This window comes from Falco rusticolus, chromosome 4 (assembly GCF_015220075.1).
Source record: "Falco rusticolus isolate bFalRus1 chromosome 4, bFalRus1.pri, whole genome shotgun sequence".
In the NCBI taxonomy this organism is placed as follows: Eukaryota; Metazoa; Chordata; class Aves; order Falconiformes; family Falconidae; genus Falco; species Falco rusticolus.
Window position 1 is genome coordinate 65,177,562 of NC_051190.1, and position 15,817 is coordinate 65,193,378.

General features: G+C 42.5%; 1 protein-coding gene across 2 annotated transcripts in view; it reads right to left on the reverse strand.

Annotated features, from left to right (window-relative positions):
- CCNY (cyclin Y) overlaps positions 1 to 4,125 on the reverse strand; it is a 128,901-nt gene extending 124,776 nt beyond the window's left edge. The window contains exon 1 of one of the 2 annotated variants that reach the window (XM_037385415.1): positions 3,631 to 4,125. In XM_037385415.1, the coding sequence (XP_037241312.1) occupies positions 3,631 to 3,784 (154 nt within the window). In that variant the 5' untranslated portion in view covers positions 3,785 to 4,125. The remainder of the gene's footprint in view (positions 1 to 3,630) is intronic. The other variant, XM_037385416.1, reaches the window with a different exon arrangement.
- Between the last annotated feature and the right edge of the window lie 11,692 nt (positions 4,126 to 15,817).

Genomic DNA, 15,817 nt, shown 5'->3' on the forward strand with positions numbered 1-15,817 from the left:
CTTCAAACAGAGAAGCCATATTTGACCACATAAGCACACGTTGCTTTTTCACAAGTTGAACCAACAGTGGGTCTGACTGTGTGACCTACTGATGTAAAGAGTTAAGCGCAGTCTAGACTACAGTCAGTCCAGCTAGCCAGGATTTAAATAATGCATACAACAAGATGCTTACACAGCTTGCACATACAAAAAATTATATGCAAACAAGATACAGAATATCATACATAAAGGTTTCTACCAGTTTTACTTATTGTTATCATTAACTTATGTAAAAAAAATGTCTTGATGGCAAACTGATAGAGCTAGGAATCTGCAAGTCTTGGATCCGCTGCCATAATTTTCTCAGATTTTTATAAGTGAAGCACTTAGCAATAAATCATCAAAAATAGACGGTAACCTCTGTATATTACAAATACCCTCTTGCTCTTTCTCAAAAAAAAACACAAAACCCAGAAGTAAAAATCTGTTAGGTGTTCTTCATTACCATGAGCCTGTACAAACAAAAAAAATTAAGGGGAGGGGGAAGCATTCTGGTGACTGCACAATATGCATAAAGGCAATTTTGCACGTGTGGATTTTTATAGAAGGCCATTATCTTCTCAGAAATTTTAGAAGCAAAAAAATGAGAAAGAAAGAAATTCACCTTTATCATTCTCCAGAATATGTGATTTGATAAATTCCTCCTAATCAAACCTCATTCAAAATTCCCTCCTGTTTCAGACACCACTTCATGAACAGTTGTGAAATATTACAGAAATTGAGATTTTCTGACAAGGTACCAGAGACAGAGGTAAAATCTTGCTGTAAAACCCACTCCTACTGAAGCAGAATTCTTCCAACCATTCTTTGAAAAACCGCTACTGGACTGGCTATTGTACTTGAATTACAGAAGACAATTCAAAGGCGTGATCTTGAAGGCCAATATTGACGAGTATTTCTTTATGAAGTACATAAGGCTGACAAATGTAAAACAGTTCCACTCTTTTTCTGTCACCTTTTCATACTGCCAGGAACAGGGCCTGTAACAGTGAAAACCACTCATTTCTTTTAAAAGCTTAAACAGCCCACAGTTGGTTTAAAGGTTCCAAAAGTTCTTATTTTATTCAAGCAGCTTTACTCACTATAAAAAGATAAAACACTTCACGCATTTCCATGAATATGACCATGAAAGCCACTTGCACATGAAACATACTAGCTCAGACACTATTATGTCATGATTTGCCACAGTCCCCATAAGCACCACTCATAACTAGGGACACGAATCTGCACTTCAAGAGCCTGTCACAGCCACGTGTACTGAGCCTGATGGAAGGGCTCTCTCTTGAAGAATGATGAGAAACTTAAGTCTGAAGTGTCAAAAAAGTTGCCTTTCAGTACATCAGTCTGTCATCGCTTAGTGTTTGTTTGGGGTTTTTGAAATTAATAAGCACATTTAGCAACGCCACCAATTTGAGAAACTCTTGGAAACACTTTATGACTTGTAGGAACACTAAAGAATCAACATCCAGCATTTTCTCTTCACGACACAGATAACCAGACTATTGTTCTTTCATTGAACATAATTGTAAAATGGTAAAAATATTGTTAAAGAGTTCTCTGTTGTAAAGGGTTTTTCCCACCCCACTATCCCATCTGTAAACATTTGTATGCCATACAACTTCAAACAACCTAACAACAAAAACATAATAGCTAGTCTAACAGGAAACAGAAATTTAGAAACACAGTTACCATCTTATTACATTTAGTAATCAGTCTGTCATCTTTGACCGAAAGATTTTCAATGAAGGTTAACAGACCTGCAACAAAGGAGACTTCAAAAAGCTGTTTTACCCAAAGCATCTCCAGTTGTTTTGTGCAAACATACATTTACTGTACATCAGTCACCCCAGTGAAAACTTATTTCTCAGACTCTCTCCATAAAAAGGGGAAAGATTAGAGTAAGGCACAAAAAGGAAACCCAAAACTGCTTGCTCTTTTTTGGAATTAAAAGACAGCTTTCCCATTTGAAAATGCAGCATTGCACTGACAATAATCCCAGATCAAAACCAGGAAAATTTAAGAATAAATAGAACAAGTTATTTTCCGTGTTCTAACAGGTCATAACTCTAGGCTTGACACACGCCACAGTTTAACGGAAAAGGGAAACAGCGCACACACATGCCTTGATCCAACAAATGAGCCAACTAACCAATATTATTCTTTTATTTTTTTTGCAAACAACTACTAAGATGCAGGAATTTATCTGCATTACGTGCACATCTTAACAGGCACACATGCATTTACTATTTCCACCTGTGCCCTTCTTCCCATCCAGAAAAAAACCCCACATCAGGAACAAGGCACAAAAGCCATGCATCTCTGACCAGAAACTTTACTGCAGACTGTGTTGGTATAGATGGAGAAATTGGTACCATCAGAGAGAGCTGCATGCTGCTATGCTGGACAACACTGGTGTTGGAAGAAGTAATCATTCATAGATCAACAATTGGTTCTTTCATCTCCCTGGCTTTCTCAGACCAGACCATTATGTATTTTTTTTCCACCTCCTGATCCTGTTACACTCCAATTTTTCAGCTGCATGTAGCAAAGACATCTGAAAAACATTCGAATTTCCAGAATGTATCTCATTAAAAGAAATAATCTTAACCAGAGAGGGAATCTATCGGCTCCCACGGGCTTCCTAACTTTGCCAGCATCAAAAACTGAGTTAACGTAAAAGTCTAATAAAATCACGATGGAGTAAGCTATGAAAAATAGGTGCAAGTTGAACCAAAGCACACCGAGGTCCCTCTTCCTGGCTTTCTAGCAAAGGCAGTTCACCTAAACTAACGCACGATACAGCCGACCTTTTACCAAGCAAAATTTTAAACCTAAATCCTTCAGCTAATCAAAAACTAAATTACACGTATACATTAAGCCGCATCCTTCAGACTAAGCTGCATTCTGGTTAGCCAGAACAGCCGCACGTTCCGTCACCCCGAGCCCCCGAACGCGGCTGCCTGAGCACCGCTGCGGCGAGAGCGGGCGAGGAGGCGCCCACGGCTCCCTGGAGCAGCGCCGCGCCGTGACAGCAACGGGGGAAGGAAAAAAGTCACTGGAAAAGAAGGTTGTCATGGGAGACACTTCTCCCAGTTTAACTGCTGCCTGGGTTTGTCCTTTACGTGCCCACCCCCGCAGCGGCCCGGCAGGTGACATGCCCGGCAGGTGACGCCCGCCCGACGGCGCTGCCCGGCCCTGCCGGAACGCGGAGCTCCCCCGGGCCCCGTCCCAGCCCCCAGCGCTGTGCCCGGGCCAGCCGGGCCTCCACGCCGCCCTGCAGGGAGAAGGGTGCTGGCGGCGCGGGCCCGCGCCAACCCCTGCACCTCGCCAGGGGACGCGGCGGGGGCCGCCGCCCAGCCCTCCCGGCGGGGAAGGGTCCCGCACGCCGCTCCCCGGGGCAGGCGGCAGCTCTGGGTCCACGGCCCCGCCAGCCCCACGGGGACCCAGCGAGGCCGCAGCGGCGGGAGGGGCGCGGTGCCAAGGCGGCGGGGCCGGCCCCACCCGCGGGGGAGCCGCTCGGGGCAGAGCCCGGCCCTGCCGCGGGGAGGGGAGGGGAAGCGGGGGCTCCCCGGGCCGGCCGCCCGCCCTCACCGTCGATGTTCTCCCGGTCGCTGATGTGCTGCAGGTTGCAGCCCGTGTCCTCCCGGCTCAGCTCGGCCTCGGGGCGGTAGGACTCCAGCCGGGAGTGGGCATTCCTGCGCAGCTTGGGGCTGGAGGAGACGCAGCAGGAGGTGGTGTTCCCCATCTTCTCGGCCCGGCCCCGGCCCGGCCCGGGAGGAGGCGAGGGGCGGCCGGTCAGCAGGGGCGGCGGGAAGCCATGGGCAGCGGCGGAGACGAGGGGGTGCGGCGGGGGAAGAGGCGGCTGCTGCGGCGCCCTGCGGCTGCGCTCGCTGGCGGGTTCCCCCGGCGGTTCATCCGCGGAGGCGGCCCCGCAGCGCGGCCCGCCGGCGTGGGCTGCGGCAGGCTAAGCCCTCCTCCGCGGGCAGGCAGCGCAGGGCCCGCCGAGGCACAGCCCCATCGCCGGCGGCGGGGCCGCCGCGCTCCTCCCCCGCCCCCGCGCGGCCGCCGCGCCCGCTCCACGCACGCACCCACGCGGCAGCGCCGCAGCCCCCGCGGCAGCGGCAGCCGCAGCAGCAGCAGCAGCAGCAGCAACAGCCGCCCCGGGCGGCCCCCGCGAACCGGTTCCGGTTCAAGGGGGCGGTAACACCGCCCACCGGGCGGGCTGCGAGAGAGCCGGCGGTAGCCGTGCCCGCTCCCGGGGGACGCCGGTGCCCGGCTCGGCGGAGCGGGCCGCCCCGGCAGGCAGCGCTGGCAGAGGCCGCCCTCGGGCCGCCCGGGGCGCGGAGGGGGCTACGGGCTGGCGGGAGCCCACCCCCCGGCTCGGAGCGGCCCCGGTCGCCCTGCGCGCACGGAGGAGCGTTTTGACCCGAGCGGAGCGCAGAGCGCGTTGTTCGCGGAGGCAGGCGCGGCGGCGGCGGGGCGCGGGGCGCTCCCCTCAGGGCGGCGCAGGCCGGGCCCGCAGGGGCCGCTGCTGCCGCCCGCCGCCGGCCGTGCCCAGCCTGGCCCTGGGCTGGGCCTGGGGAGCGCCGCCCGGCCCGCCCCGCAGCTGGGCGCTGCCGGCAGCCCCGGCAGGGAGCTGGCACCGGTGCGTCTTAGATTTTTGTACGGAACGTACGAATTCTCCTTTGAGAAGTTGCTGTTAAGAACTCCGTGAGGCTGAGGGTGTCAAAGACAACTGGCCGTAGGGGAAGGGGGGTGTGCAGTGTGCCCCTGCGTGCCGCGCGCCCTGTGCGCACAGCTTTCCCAGCCACATTCTGCTTTTTTTGGTGTCGGGGTAATGCTAAAGATGGGATGCTTTCCATTAGCGGTTGGTGGTTTGTTTCATTTGTAAAATCTCTGTAATCTAAGCATATCTCGTGACTGCTGGAGGTCTGAGTCATGGTAGTTGGTTACACTGATAATTTGATAACAGAAAAACACATTTGTATGTTTAAAAAAAATGCTTCTTATAAAAAGATATAAAACACAGCCCCATGTCCAAGGAACAGTTACTTATTATTCTACCAGGCATCTCATGATAACTGATGTTTCTGTAAGATCTGCTTGAATCAGATGATTACATGAAAGACAAGTATTCATCCTACAGTTTTTTAAGATCACAGATTGCAAAGAAAAATTAATTTTTAATTTTCAACTATCTTTGAATGTTTGTTTGATGCGTACGTACCCTAGTGAAGTACAAAGAAACAAGAAGAAGAAAAAATGTTTTTTAAAAAAAAATCCTTTGAGGATGTTTTCTGTTGCTAATTTTGTGACACCCCCACAAGCGTGGATGGGCAACGGTTCATGAGTTACGTTGTCCTTTTGTGTTTGCGTAACTCAAGATGAAGAAGAATAGATTTAGCATCTCTTGTGTATTAGTGTCTTCAGTACTTTGCATCCAAACAAAAGGAAATTAAATATTTGCTGGTGCTCTGGTTTAGAAACGTTACCTTGTAGGATGTCATACTGACTAGTGCTTTCCACCACCACGTGGGTCATTGCTTGCTGAGGGTACCTTGGGCTTCTCCCTTGGAGCACACTCTGCTCTTCAGCTGCCAGCTCAGCCTGCTTGCAGCCCGCCCTTCTGCTCAGACCAGGCCGGGGCATCAAGCATGCTCTTGCTGGCAGGGTTCAGTAATCTCAAATGGACTTAAACAGCAATCGGAAAATTTCAACCACAATTTTGTAACAATCAAAACATCTTAGTGTATATATATATATATATATATTTTTAGATATACACAATGTAATAATGTGTTACTGAAATGCCTAGCTTACCACATCTCACAGGAGGACTGCCACAGAGCTAGAGAGACCTCTATGGAAGAATTATCTGTTTGCTTGCCTGCCATGGCTCCCTGACCCTCCCTGTTAAATCCTACCTTCCTGTAGGAATCCGGGACACTTACCCATTTATGGCCTTCCTGACCTATAGTCTCCCGGCATGACTCCTCCTAGGGCATCAGTGCCATTGTCTTTTTAAGTACATGCTTGGGTAGTGTTATCTGGGAAGCCATTGTGTTGCCTTTCCTTGCTGTACCAATCCCAGTAAATTTTCTGGCCCTACAGCAAACATTTCATAACCCCTAATTATTTAGAAAGTTTTTCACAGCTCTAAAACTGTTGTAGCAAATCCTTAGTCAAATTTTTCCATTTATACTTACTCCAAAATTTTCATAAGCTTCGAAAAAAAACCCCCAGGTAATGATATAATGATGGAGATGGGTTAATTGCAAAGTCTGCTTCTTAAAGTAGGTAAGCAGAGCTTAAAAAGACATTTTCTTCATAAAAAAGGAATGAGTAAAACTTTGGTTTATATTTAAAACTAATATTCTAAAAGTAAATATTTACAGTGTTTTAAAATATAAAGTATTAAAACTTGTGATCGTCAGTTGTGAGCATGTAATCACTACGTCGCTCCCTGTTTTCTTACTTGCAGTCTTTTGTTCTAAATTTTTCTTATACCTTTATTCCTCCTCCTGTCACCCTAAGACCTTGCTGAAGTACATTACAGTGACAAGGGTGCTACAATATATATTTAAAGATAAAGTCAAAGAAAAGGAACACTACTCTAGGATAATAGTGTCCTGCTGGTATCTAAGAGCTGAGAAAAGTACGTAGGTGAAATATATGTCAGGAAAGCATATTTGGCTTCCAGTTATGATTACTTTATTTCAGCTCTGTCAAGTGTATGATGCAAGTGTTACTCTATTATCTGATAAATCTTGCTACAGTAAAGCAAGAAGAGCTCACTGTACCTGAATGGCATGCTTAGATGTCATGTATGTCTGTCTTTGATTAGAGACCATTCTGTTCTTGAGGATTAAGATTATGTATTTTAATGAGTTTGCTCTGCTGAGCAATTTTGTGCATCAGCTGAGGAACATCGTAAAGCTCCTTAAACTCAGGCCATGGCTTTCAAGATTGGTCAGCGCTGAGGTACCTCTGTTTACAAAGACCTTATTCCTGCACAAAGATATTTTTAAATCTGTAGCATCTCCACTATATGGAAGACAATTAATTTAGTAGGTTAAATATTAATGATGTGACCCATTACATTTTGTGCTTCAGATCTTCCTGGAACATTGTAGAAAAATGTGTGTGTTTCAAACCAGCAGATATAGGTCACAGTTTTGCTTAGATAAGATTTTTATCTATTTTGAGCAGATAAAAATGATAAATATTATTTTATCCAAAACTACTTTCTGCTTGCAAACCAAATGATATGGGAAGCACAGTTTAAAAAAAATATCCTTAAGGTAAATGATTGGTGGCAACAGATCTTTTGATTCTGCTTGTCTTTCAAATACAGTCTGAGAAATTTGCGTCACAAAATACCTTCCCCACACCGCCATCTAATGTTTAATAGGCATCCTACTAGCAACTTGGGCATACGTTCACTCTAAAATGTCATATTGTCAAATTTATCACGGAGCTAAATGTTGTATGGAGTTCAAGTATAAGCTTTAAATGAACGTTCCTATGTAAAACGTAATCTTACCCAAAACCCTGTTTATTGTAATAGCTAAATTTCTTTTGACTATAATATTAAATTCCAAATCGATTAAAACCACAGTGATGAACCCAACTGAGGAATGTTCATTATTATCCCTCTGATAATTCTATTTGTTATTACTTACGTTTATTGCTACAAGCCTAAACTCCAGCAGCAGTAAAAGACTTTCATAAATCAAGTCCAGAATGCATCATACTTGATTCTGATTCAACCCATACAGCAAAGACTTTTGCTGTGCCCCTCAAGAGAATGTGCTGGTGGATCATGTCTTAGATTCCCACCCAATGGATCTGAACGGGCCACTGTTGCAGATTTCCCCTTTGCCTAAGGTGTGGATTCTTCTACGATTAAGGCACTCCTCTTTCTTGGATGGAGAAATCCAGTCTCCATGGAAAAAAAAATCCTTTCAGCCTTGTCACGCGTCACCTGAAGCTCTTTCTGTGCCTACCCTAACCATGGCGCTGCCGTCAGAGATACTTGGAGGTTTCTTGTGGTGCTTAGCAGATAGCTGCAGCTACTGCTCACAGGAAAGACATGGAGATCTAACAAGAAGTATGTAACAGATGGGAGTTACTGCTTAGCGTTACCTAGCTTAAAAATACTCAAGTGGTATCAGTGAAAGTCCTTTGGTGAATACCACTCTTGTTTTTCAGAAATCAAGTAACTGCTTTGAAGCAGAAAGAAACATGTAAAGAGCAAATCAGGATTTCTTTTGAAGATCAAGGGAGAAATTTGGGGTACCTAGTTCATGTATTTAACTTTAGTACAATAATTAGGATATAAATCTCATGCTAGCCGATGAAGAAATACAATCCTAGGCAGTAATTCAGAGCACAAAGTCAAGGTCCTGCTCGGAAGTGCATGGCAGCTAGAGGAGCCTATCTATTTTCATGTACTATACAGGAGGAAATAAGTGATTGAAGAACAAAGGTGATACACTGGAGAACAGGTATTAGAATACTTCCCTAAATGTACATAGCTCAGATAAGTGTCTATTATATTCTTACAATGTTTATTATTACCATGTTATTCACTAGCTTGAAATCACTGCAGAAAAAGGCAATTTCCCCTTTACTAGGGAAAGATTGTTCATTGTTTTAGGTGAAGCACTTCAAGAACAACTATGCAATAATATTAAAAAAACATATATAACTGCTCCTCATATTTTTTTTTATTTCTTCAGGAATAGAACCAGATAAGATCTGTACTTGGAAGCAGCCAGAAACCCACGCATTCTGCGTATGAGGTAATATAACCCATACAGCACAGATCTGCCATGAGAATTGGGAGGGGAGGAGTCAGTTTAGCAAATTGTACCATGGATGCTCTTGCATTGTGGAGGAAGGCACAGGCAATTGGATTTAGCCAGCTGGGTGGAATTTGATTTGATTAGCTTTGGCACAGTTTCACATACTCTTAATTCATCAGTGAATGTAGTAACTATATTGGAAAGCTACTGGGGAAAACCAACATTGCCCCTGATGCTACTGTTGTAGGCAGAGCACAATCCCATACAGTCTCCCTTTCTGTGTTTTTCTCTCTTCATTGTCTCCCTAGTTAGTTTTTTTGTGCCACCGTGTGTCTTTCTATGTCAGGATAGGCTGCCTTTCCTTGGCCTGAGATCTTGGCACGTAAAGAGCAATAATTACCAGATAGTATGGCTTGATGACTACGAATGAGGGTGGGAGTGCCCCCTCTTGAACAATGAAACCCCTTGTAGAGAAAAGCCTAACTAAACAAAACAAAATAATGTATAAAAGCAGACAGTGTTGCCACAAAGCACTTCGCCAGCTAGAGTCTATATGGAGTATGAATAAAAGCCTACTGTGTTTTAGTCCTTTCTGCTTGTCAAAGATTCCATTCTACAAAGAGATATCTGTTAATCTGTTCTGATTTCATACAAGTCTAGGCAAGTATAACGTATTTAGTTTCAATGAAGCTAGTCCTAATTTACAGTAAGAATGACATCTGAACCAGGCCCAGCAATTTCAGATAGCCTGTTCAGACAGAACTATTTTCTCCCAAATTAATCCTAAGAAAATAAAAAAAAAAACCACTTCTGCCCAGCTCTCAATACCTAGCAATTTTGAGTATCAGTCATGGCAGCTTGCAGTTAGAAACATTTGTGTGTAGTAGGAGCTTACAAGTCCTGTAATATGAGCTAATATAGGTTAATATGCAAGGGATTCAAGTATTCCAAAACATAACTCACCAGAAAACCATGTGTCTGTACATACATTTGCTGAGGCTGAGGCATCTATATGAAGAGCAGCATCAGGGAAGTTTAATACTTTAAACTACGGCTCCCTAGAAGACCAGCCTTTTTAACTAGAATAATTCAGATATTTGTTTGAAGAACAGATTTTAAAAAAAAGTTAAATGTTTCAGAGGCAGGGAATCAAGCTAAATGTGGTGAGCCATACAGACCCATCTCAAGAACTGTTCCTGCGAAACACATTCTCAAACTGCGTAAAGTTCTCCTAAGTATTAACATCTATACTGAGTGAAAATAGACTTTCCTCAGTTAATTTTCAAATCAAGAGGTGAAATGGAAAAGTGAGGAAATTCTCAGTATGAAAATTAAATATCTTGAAGTGTCCAGATTTTCAATAGGGAAGTGTCCAGGCATGAACCTTGTTGATTTTTTAGGAAGGTACTACCATTGTAAACCTGTAGGAACTCATCTAGAATTGCAGAGGCCAAAAATCACCTTTCTCAAGACAAATTCCCTGTGTATATGACTGGAAAATACAGAAAATGGAAATAACGGATCTTAGAGGTAAAGAACCAAAAAATAATTAATGCACTTAAAAAATGAACAGCAGATACGTAATTTTGAGTGTGTACTTAAAGATTTTGTTCTGCTTCCTCAGGTTCTACATGGTATTAGGCAGTACCCTTTCCTTTGAAAAATAATATGACTGAAAACTATGCACCTAAATGGGCCAAAAGTTTTTTCTTTATTTTCTATTTGGGTAGTGAATTGTGTCCACTGTCAAAGGGCACTGGTATCAATGACCTTTGAGTAGAAAGGCTAGCCTACAATAGTCATAAAAAAGTTAACCTCTTTGTACGATTTCCAAAGTCCTTGCCCTCTCAATGAAAAAGTACCCAAGACATAAGCAAGCCTACAGAATTAAAAATGAGGCTCCCGCATCAACACTTAAAAAATTTTGTCTCAAATACAGCAAAAGCTGACATAATCATTAGAATCAGTTTCCATTACTTTGGCAAAAAAAGGAAGAGAATGCTTTCTCCTTTAAGCAGGTAAAGTGAGCTTTTTTTTACTTCAGTTGCTATCAGCAAGCCTTCAGTCAGACGGATCGTAAGTGATCTGAAGGGAAAGCTTGAACTCCTGCTTATTCATTTACTATATTTCAGACTACATAATCACAGAGGTAGTAGTACTGCTTGTTTTATTTTTGGAGAATAACCACCCACTGATCTGCACACAGTCAAGGAACCCAAATTCAATTTTCTGCTCCACTGCAGGCTGTGCAAGACTTTTGAAAATCCCTTCATCCCTGTTTCTCAGATCCCTTTCAGTGAACTGGGAAAAATACAATCTCACTGTACAAAAGGGTATTTTTTAAGACTAAAATCTTTAAACCAGCAAGTTGTTACTGTGTTACGGGAAAGGGGACCAAATAAATAAAATGGCTAGGTTACTCTGTAATCATAGATACGCTATCCAGTCGTGGTACTTCCGATGTGCACACTAACGCTGCTTGGTGCAGACAGTGCCTGTACCTGTCATTAAGTGTGAAAGAAATTCTTGTATGTTGTAATGCATTTTGCCACTTGTGTAGCTTATTAACTTTGCTGTCATCATCACTCAACAAGCAGATGCATCAGCTGATAGAAGAAATGCCAACGTGAGAATAGTAAGTTCATAGGTTAAAAAAGTCATCTTTCCTCTATAAATAGAGTTGGTATAAATCACCAGAGTCTGCAAAATGGGCCTGGGAAAATTAGTCACTGACTTACAAACGCTTCCCGCTGTATGTCTGTGAATCCACTTCACACAGTTCCAAGTGACAAGAAGAAAAGGAGATAAAGAAGCAGGATGATATGGTAAAATTAAGAATAGAATGCTCTAGCAATCATGAAAATAAAATGAAGAAGTAATAAAAATACATTAATACTATTGTGCAATTATTCTATATAATCAAAAGGCAAAATTATCTATTTAAAGCTGCTTTTAAATAAAAATAAAAATCAGGGAATACTTTTTAAACTTTTAATACAGAAATTATTAGATATTTTCACTATCTTGTTGTCCTGTGGCAGCTCTGGAACTTTAGCAGCTGGCCAGCCAGGCGGCCTTGAGATCTGCCGTTGCAACTAGCAATACGTGGCTCAACAGGGAACCCAGCACAGCAATTTCTGTAGAAAACTGCTGACTAGTCAATTTGAGTTATACTTCACATTAAAGAGAATGTAATTAATGAAGATATTTTCATTTCAAATAAGGATCTAGCTTGCTGGTTTTCCTTCTAATTTAATGCTGCCCTTCATTGCTGGAACACTTCAGCTAACACTTTACCAAAGTGTCCTCTGCTGATAGACATCTGTCACTCATAAAACACCCCGTGGGGAGTGCTACAGGAAATAAAATATGTGCGTTCCAACAGGTATTTTCCTAGGCCCAGTTCACTACATCGCCAGGTTTATTGTAGCATAATATTTTTGCGCTCATGAACATGACAGTTCAAAAACACTGACTAATTTGGTGATGAGTGTCCCTTTATTTTAAAGCAACTTAACTGGAAAGGATTTAGAGACACCAGATTTTCATATTCCAGGAACTTTGAACTGTCACATATTTTGACAATTAAGTTCTAATAAATAACATAAAAGCCTGTTACAACATATGACTATAAATGGCAGCTCTCCAAGATACGTCTGGCTCCAAACTGAGAAGACTGGCCACCTCAAATTAATTTTTTACAACACAAAGGTATCTTGTATAATACAGGACAGAATATCTGTCTATAAGCATATGCAGTTTTTCTTCAAACTTTATTATAAAACTTCTAAAATAGCAGCAAGATCTTGTCAATAAATAGCAACCGCACAATAGAAAAAAGATTTTTTGTTTCTGCCAGCCCTGAGTTAAAAGTAATTTCTGAAACTAGGTGAATTACATGAATTGCACCATTTTGCACAAGATTACAAAGCAAAATTCTTTCTTTGGAGTGCTTAGGCAATTCAGGTCAGATGTTTGCAGTTGCCACTTAAAGCTTTAAAGGCGGCGAAATCTAGTCTTTGGACTTTATGTATTTGAGTTATACAGTCTCTAACCTCAACCTTCATTGTCTCTGTCTTTAATGAAGTCGCTAAAGATATATCTCACTGTTTAAATATGGTAGTTTATCCATAATGATAATACAGTGATTTCTCTGAGTCTGTTCACCAGTTTTATAATATTCCCAGTTGTTCAAGTAAGATATGTTAAGTATTCACAGCTGGTATGGGACTGCCTACACAGCTACAGTATGTGTCCTGGTGGTGGCTAATATTTCTCATCAAATACATGTCGCCAAAGTGTTTAGGTTCAAGATAAATCACGCTGCTGGCCACAGTGTAGCCAACAAAAAGAGAAAAAATTACACATGAAAGTAATGCAAAATACATTTTTCAACTTTCATCTAGAGCATTGGGCCTCACAGACTCTGAGTTTGATCTATATCCTTAATCATGCACAACCTCATTGACAAGACTTAAAGAAAATAAAAAAAATTCAAACAAACAACCCCCCCGCAAAAAAAAAATAAACAAACAAACAAAAACCAAACAAACCACCAAACCAAAACTCCCCAGAAGCAGCCACTGGAAGAAACAGAAATACAATCACTGAATTAACTGTCTCAGTGCAAGCACTCACTCCCCCAAATATCCTGCTTTTATACATGCTTAAACTTAATGTACAAATCTGCAGATGCTATCAAAGTAGTAAAAGTGTCAGGCCCCCCTGTAGGATAATGCATCACTAAAAACTGAACGGTAAGGTCAGCCACAGGGAGAGGAGTCCCAGCACCTCCAGGACCAGCCTCACCTCACCAACCGCTCCTTCATCCTCACTCTACCGATCACTGCTCAGTTTTAGCAAGTCCATATTTATCAAGAATATTCCTTTTTTTTTATAGAGGATAGGTCATATTGTAAAGAGTGTATTTCCTCTGATGCTGCGTCAAATCACTCGGGCCCAATGACAGCAACACTTGCACGTACCTAAGAGGGTTATTTCAGAAGGGAGATTTGCCACCCTGAACTTTGGAGGTAAATGCCTCCTTTCCAGTGAAAGTAAACAAGAACCAACAGCCTAACTTTCATTTGCACCATTGCAAATCTCATTCTACAACAGAAATTTCCAATGCACAGAACTTCTAGATCCTACTAATGATACAGAAATTATTTCAAAATGGCAAACACAGAAAGACACGAAACGGTCCCTCTTTTATTTTCCCTGGGACAAAGCATATTAAGTAACCATAGGAAGGAAAATCATTGTGTGTTATTCCCTTCTGCACACGCATGCATGTGAGTTGGGAACTTCTGCTGCCCTGAGGATGCGGTTTCCTAACTTGTACACCGATCTCCCCAAAAAGCCAACATACGCTATCTGAAACTCACTCGGAACCAGAAGTGGTCACTGTTACGACGCTGGCTGTCTTGATTTCCTGTATGCGTGCTCATGTGTGTTCCCCACTGCCAGTATTATTATTTGTGTGGCCGAATAGGAAGCTACATCAGGAGCCTGTTCTGGTTGAAGCTACATCAGCCAAAAAAGTTCTCAGCCAGTTTCTAACGCAGCTTACCATGCAGTTGCGCTAACCTTATTACCAGCTCAAGAGAAGCGGTGGAAATATGCAACTGGGGAAAGACAGAACTGTTTTTCTGGGTCATGGTCGCACTTGAGGGGTTTAAGTGACTGAGACAGCAGCCTAAATTTGGGAATTGGGTCTGAGAGCAAATGTATTCTCACCAATCCTCTCTATTACTACTCCTACCCTGCCACTTCCTTTTGCAGGACATTTTGATGTTTCTTCTAAGAAAGGTGCTGAAATAAAAGTAGGACAGTATTTTTAATCAAGTAAATTTGACTAGTGCCAAACAACTGTAGCTTCAGCACTTTATTTGAAATCTTCCACCGTGCTGTTCTCTTTATATTGGTTATACCATTTGCTTCTGCCTCAAGAACCTGGAACATCAGACAGCATTGTTGAGCACAGACTAAGAATCAGATATATACAATATGGATATTGAAACAAGCACTGGCTTTTTATTAATCCTGTTATCTTCATCTATTGTGCTGGAAATTGTAATTCTGAATTATCTCATTTCATAAGTGGAGCTGCTGGATCTCTGCTTCTGTAATTTTGGAAATGTGTTTTCAAGTAAAAGATGCAATGCTTTCTGCTGTGTCGAAGGAAAATTAGAACTGTCGTGTTCTGTCAGAGGAGGAGTTGCATATTTTTGACAACAGAAAAAAGTTCAGCTGGAAATGAAAGTCTGTGTAACCAAGTGAAACTTAGTCTGTTTTCATGCCACTTCTCAGAAAGAAAATATTTACAGCTACTGCACCATCACCCACCCACTCCAGCTTACTACTGGTTAGACATGTGAAAATTGCAAGCTACTGGATTCTACATCCAAAGTTGCAATGTCATGCTAGTCTTGAGTTCTAGCAATGTGCTTGAGAGTTAGAGGAGGGGATGCAGTAGAGAAGATTGAGAAGGATGTTACACGGCTGCTCCCTACACAAAACCAACAAAAATATATTACCTTAGGAAACAATCAATTATAATACATTTGAGGTTATCTACCTTTTGAGGAAGGGCCTACAAATGCAAAGCTCTCTCAATTCTTACTATTGCCTTTGAGATCATACCATATTATTTTTATGAGAAGCATTGGCATGAGAGTCCTAGAGAAATAATTTTCACACACTTACAGAACAAGCATAGAAGCATAGCCTGGAAGAATTAAATCTTAGCTTCTTTGCAGTTGTCTGCAAGTTTACTGAATTCCACCTGAAAGAACAGAAAAATTACTCCTTCAGTTCTTGAAGTCTAGGTTAAGAGTGGGCAGGTTTAGTTCTGGGTATTTTTGAGATAAGGGTACTTGCATATTATCCCAAGTATCTCATTAATACTTCTACTTACAAACATACTTTTTACTATACACATTTGGGACTTCCCCTGGAAATATTTTTAT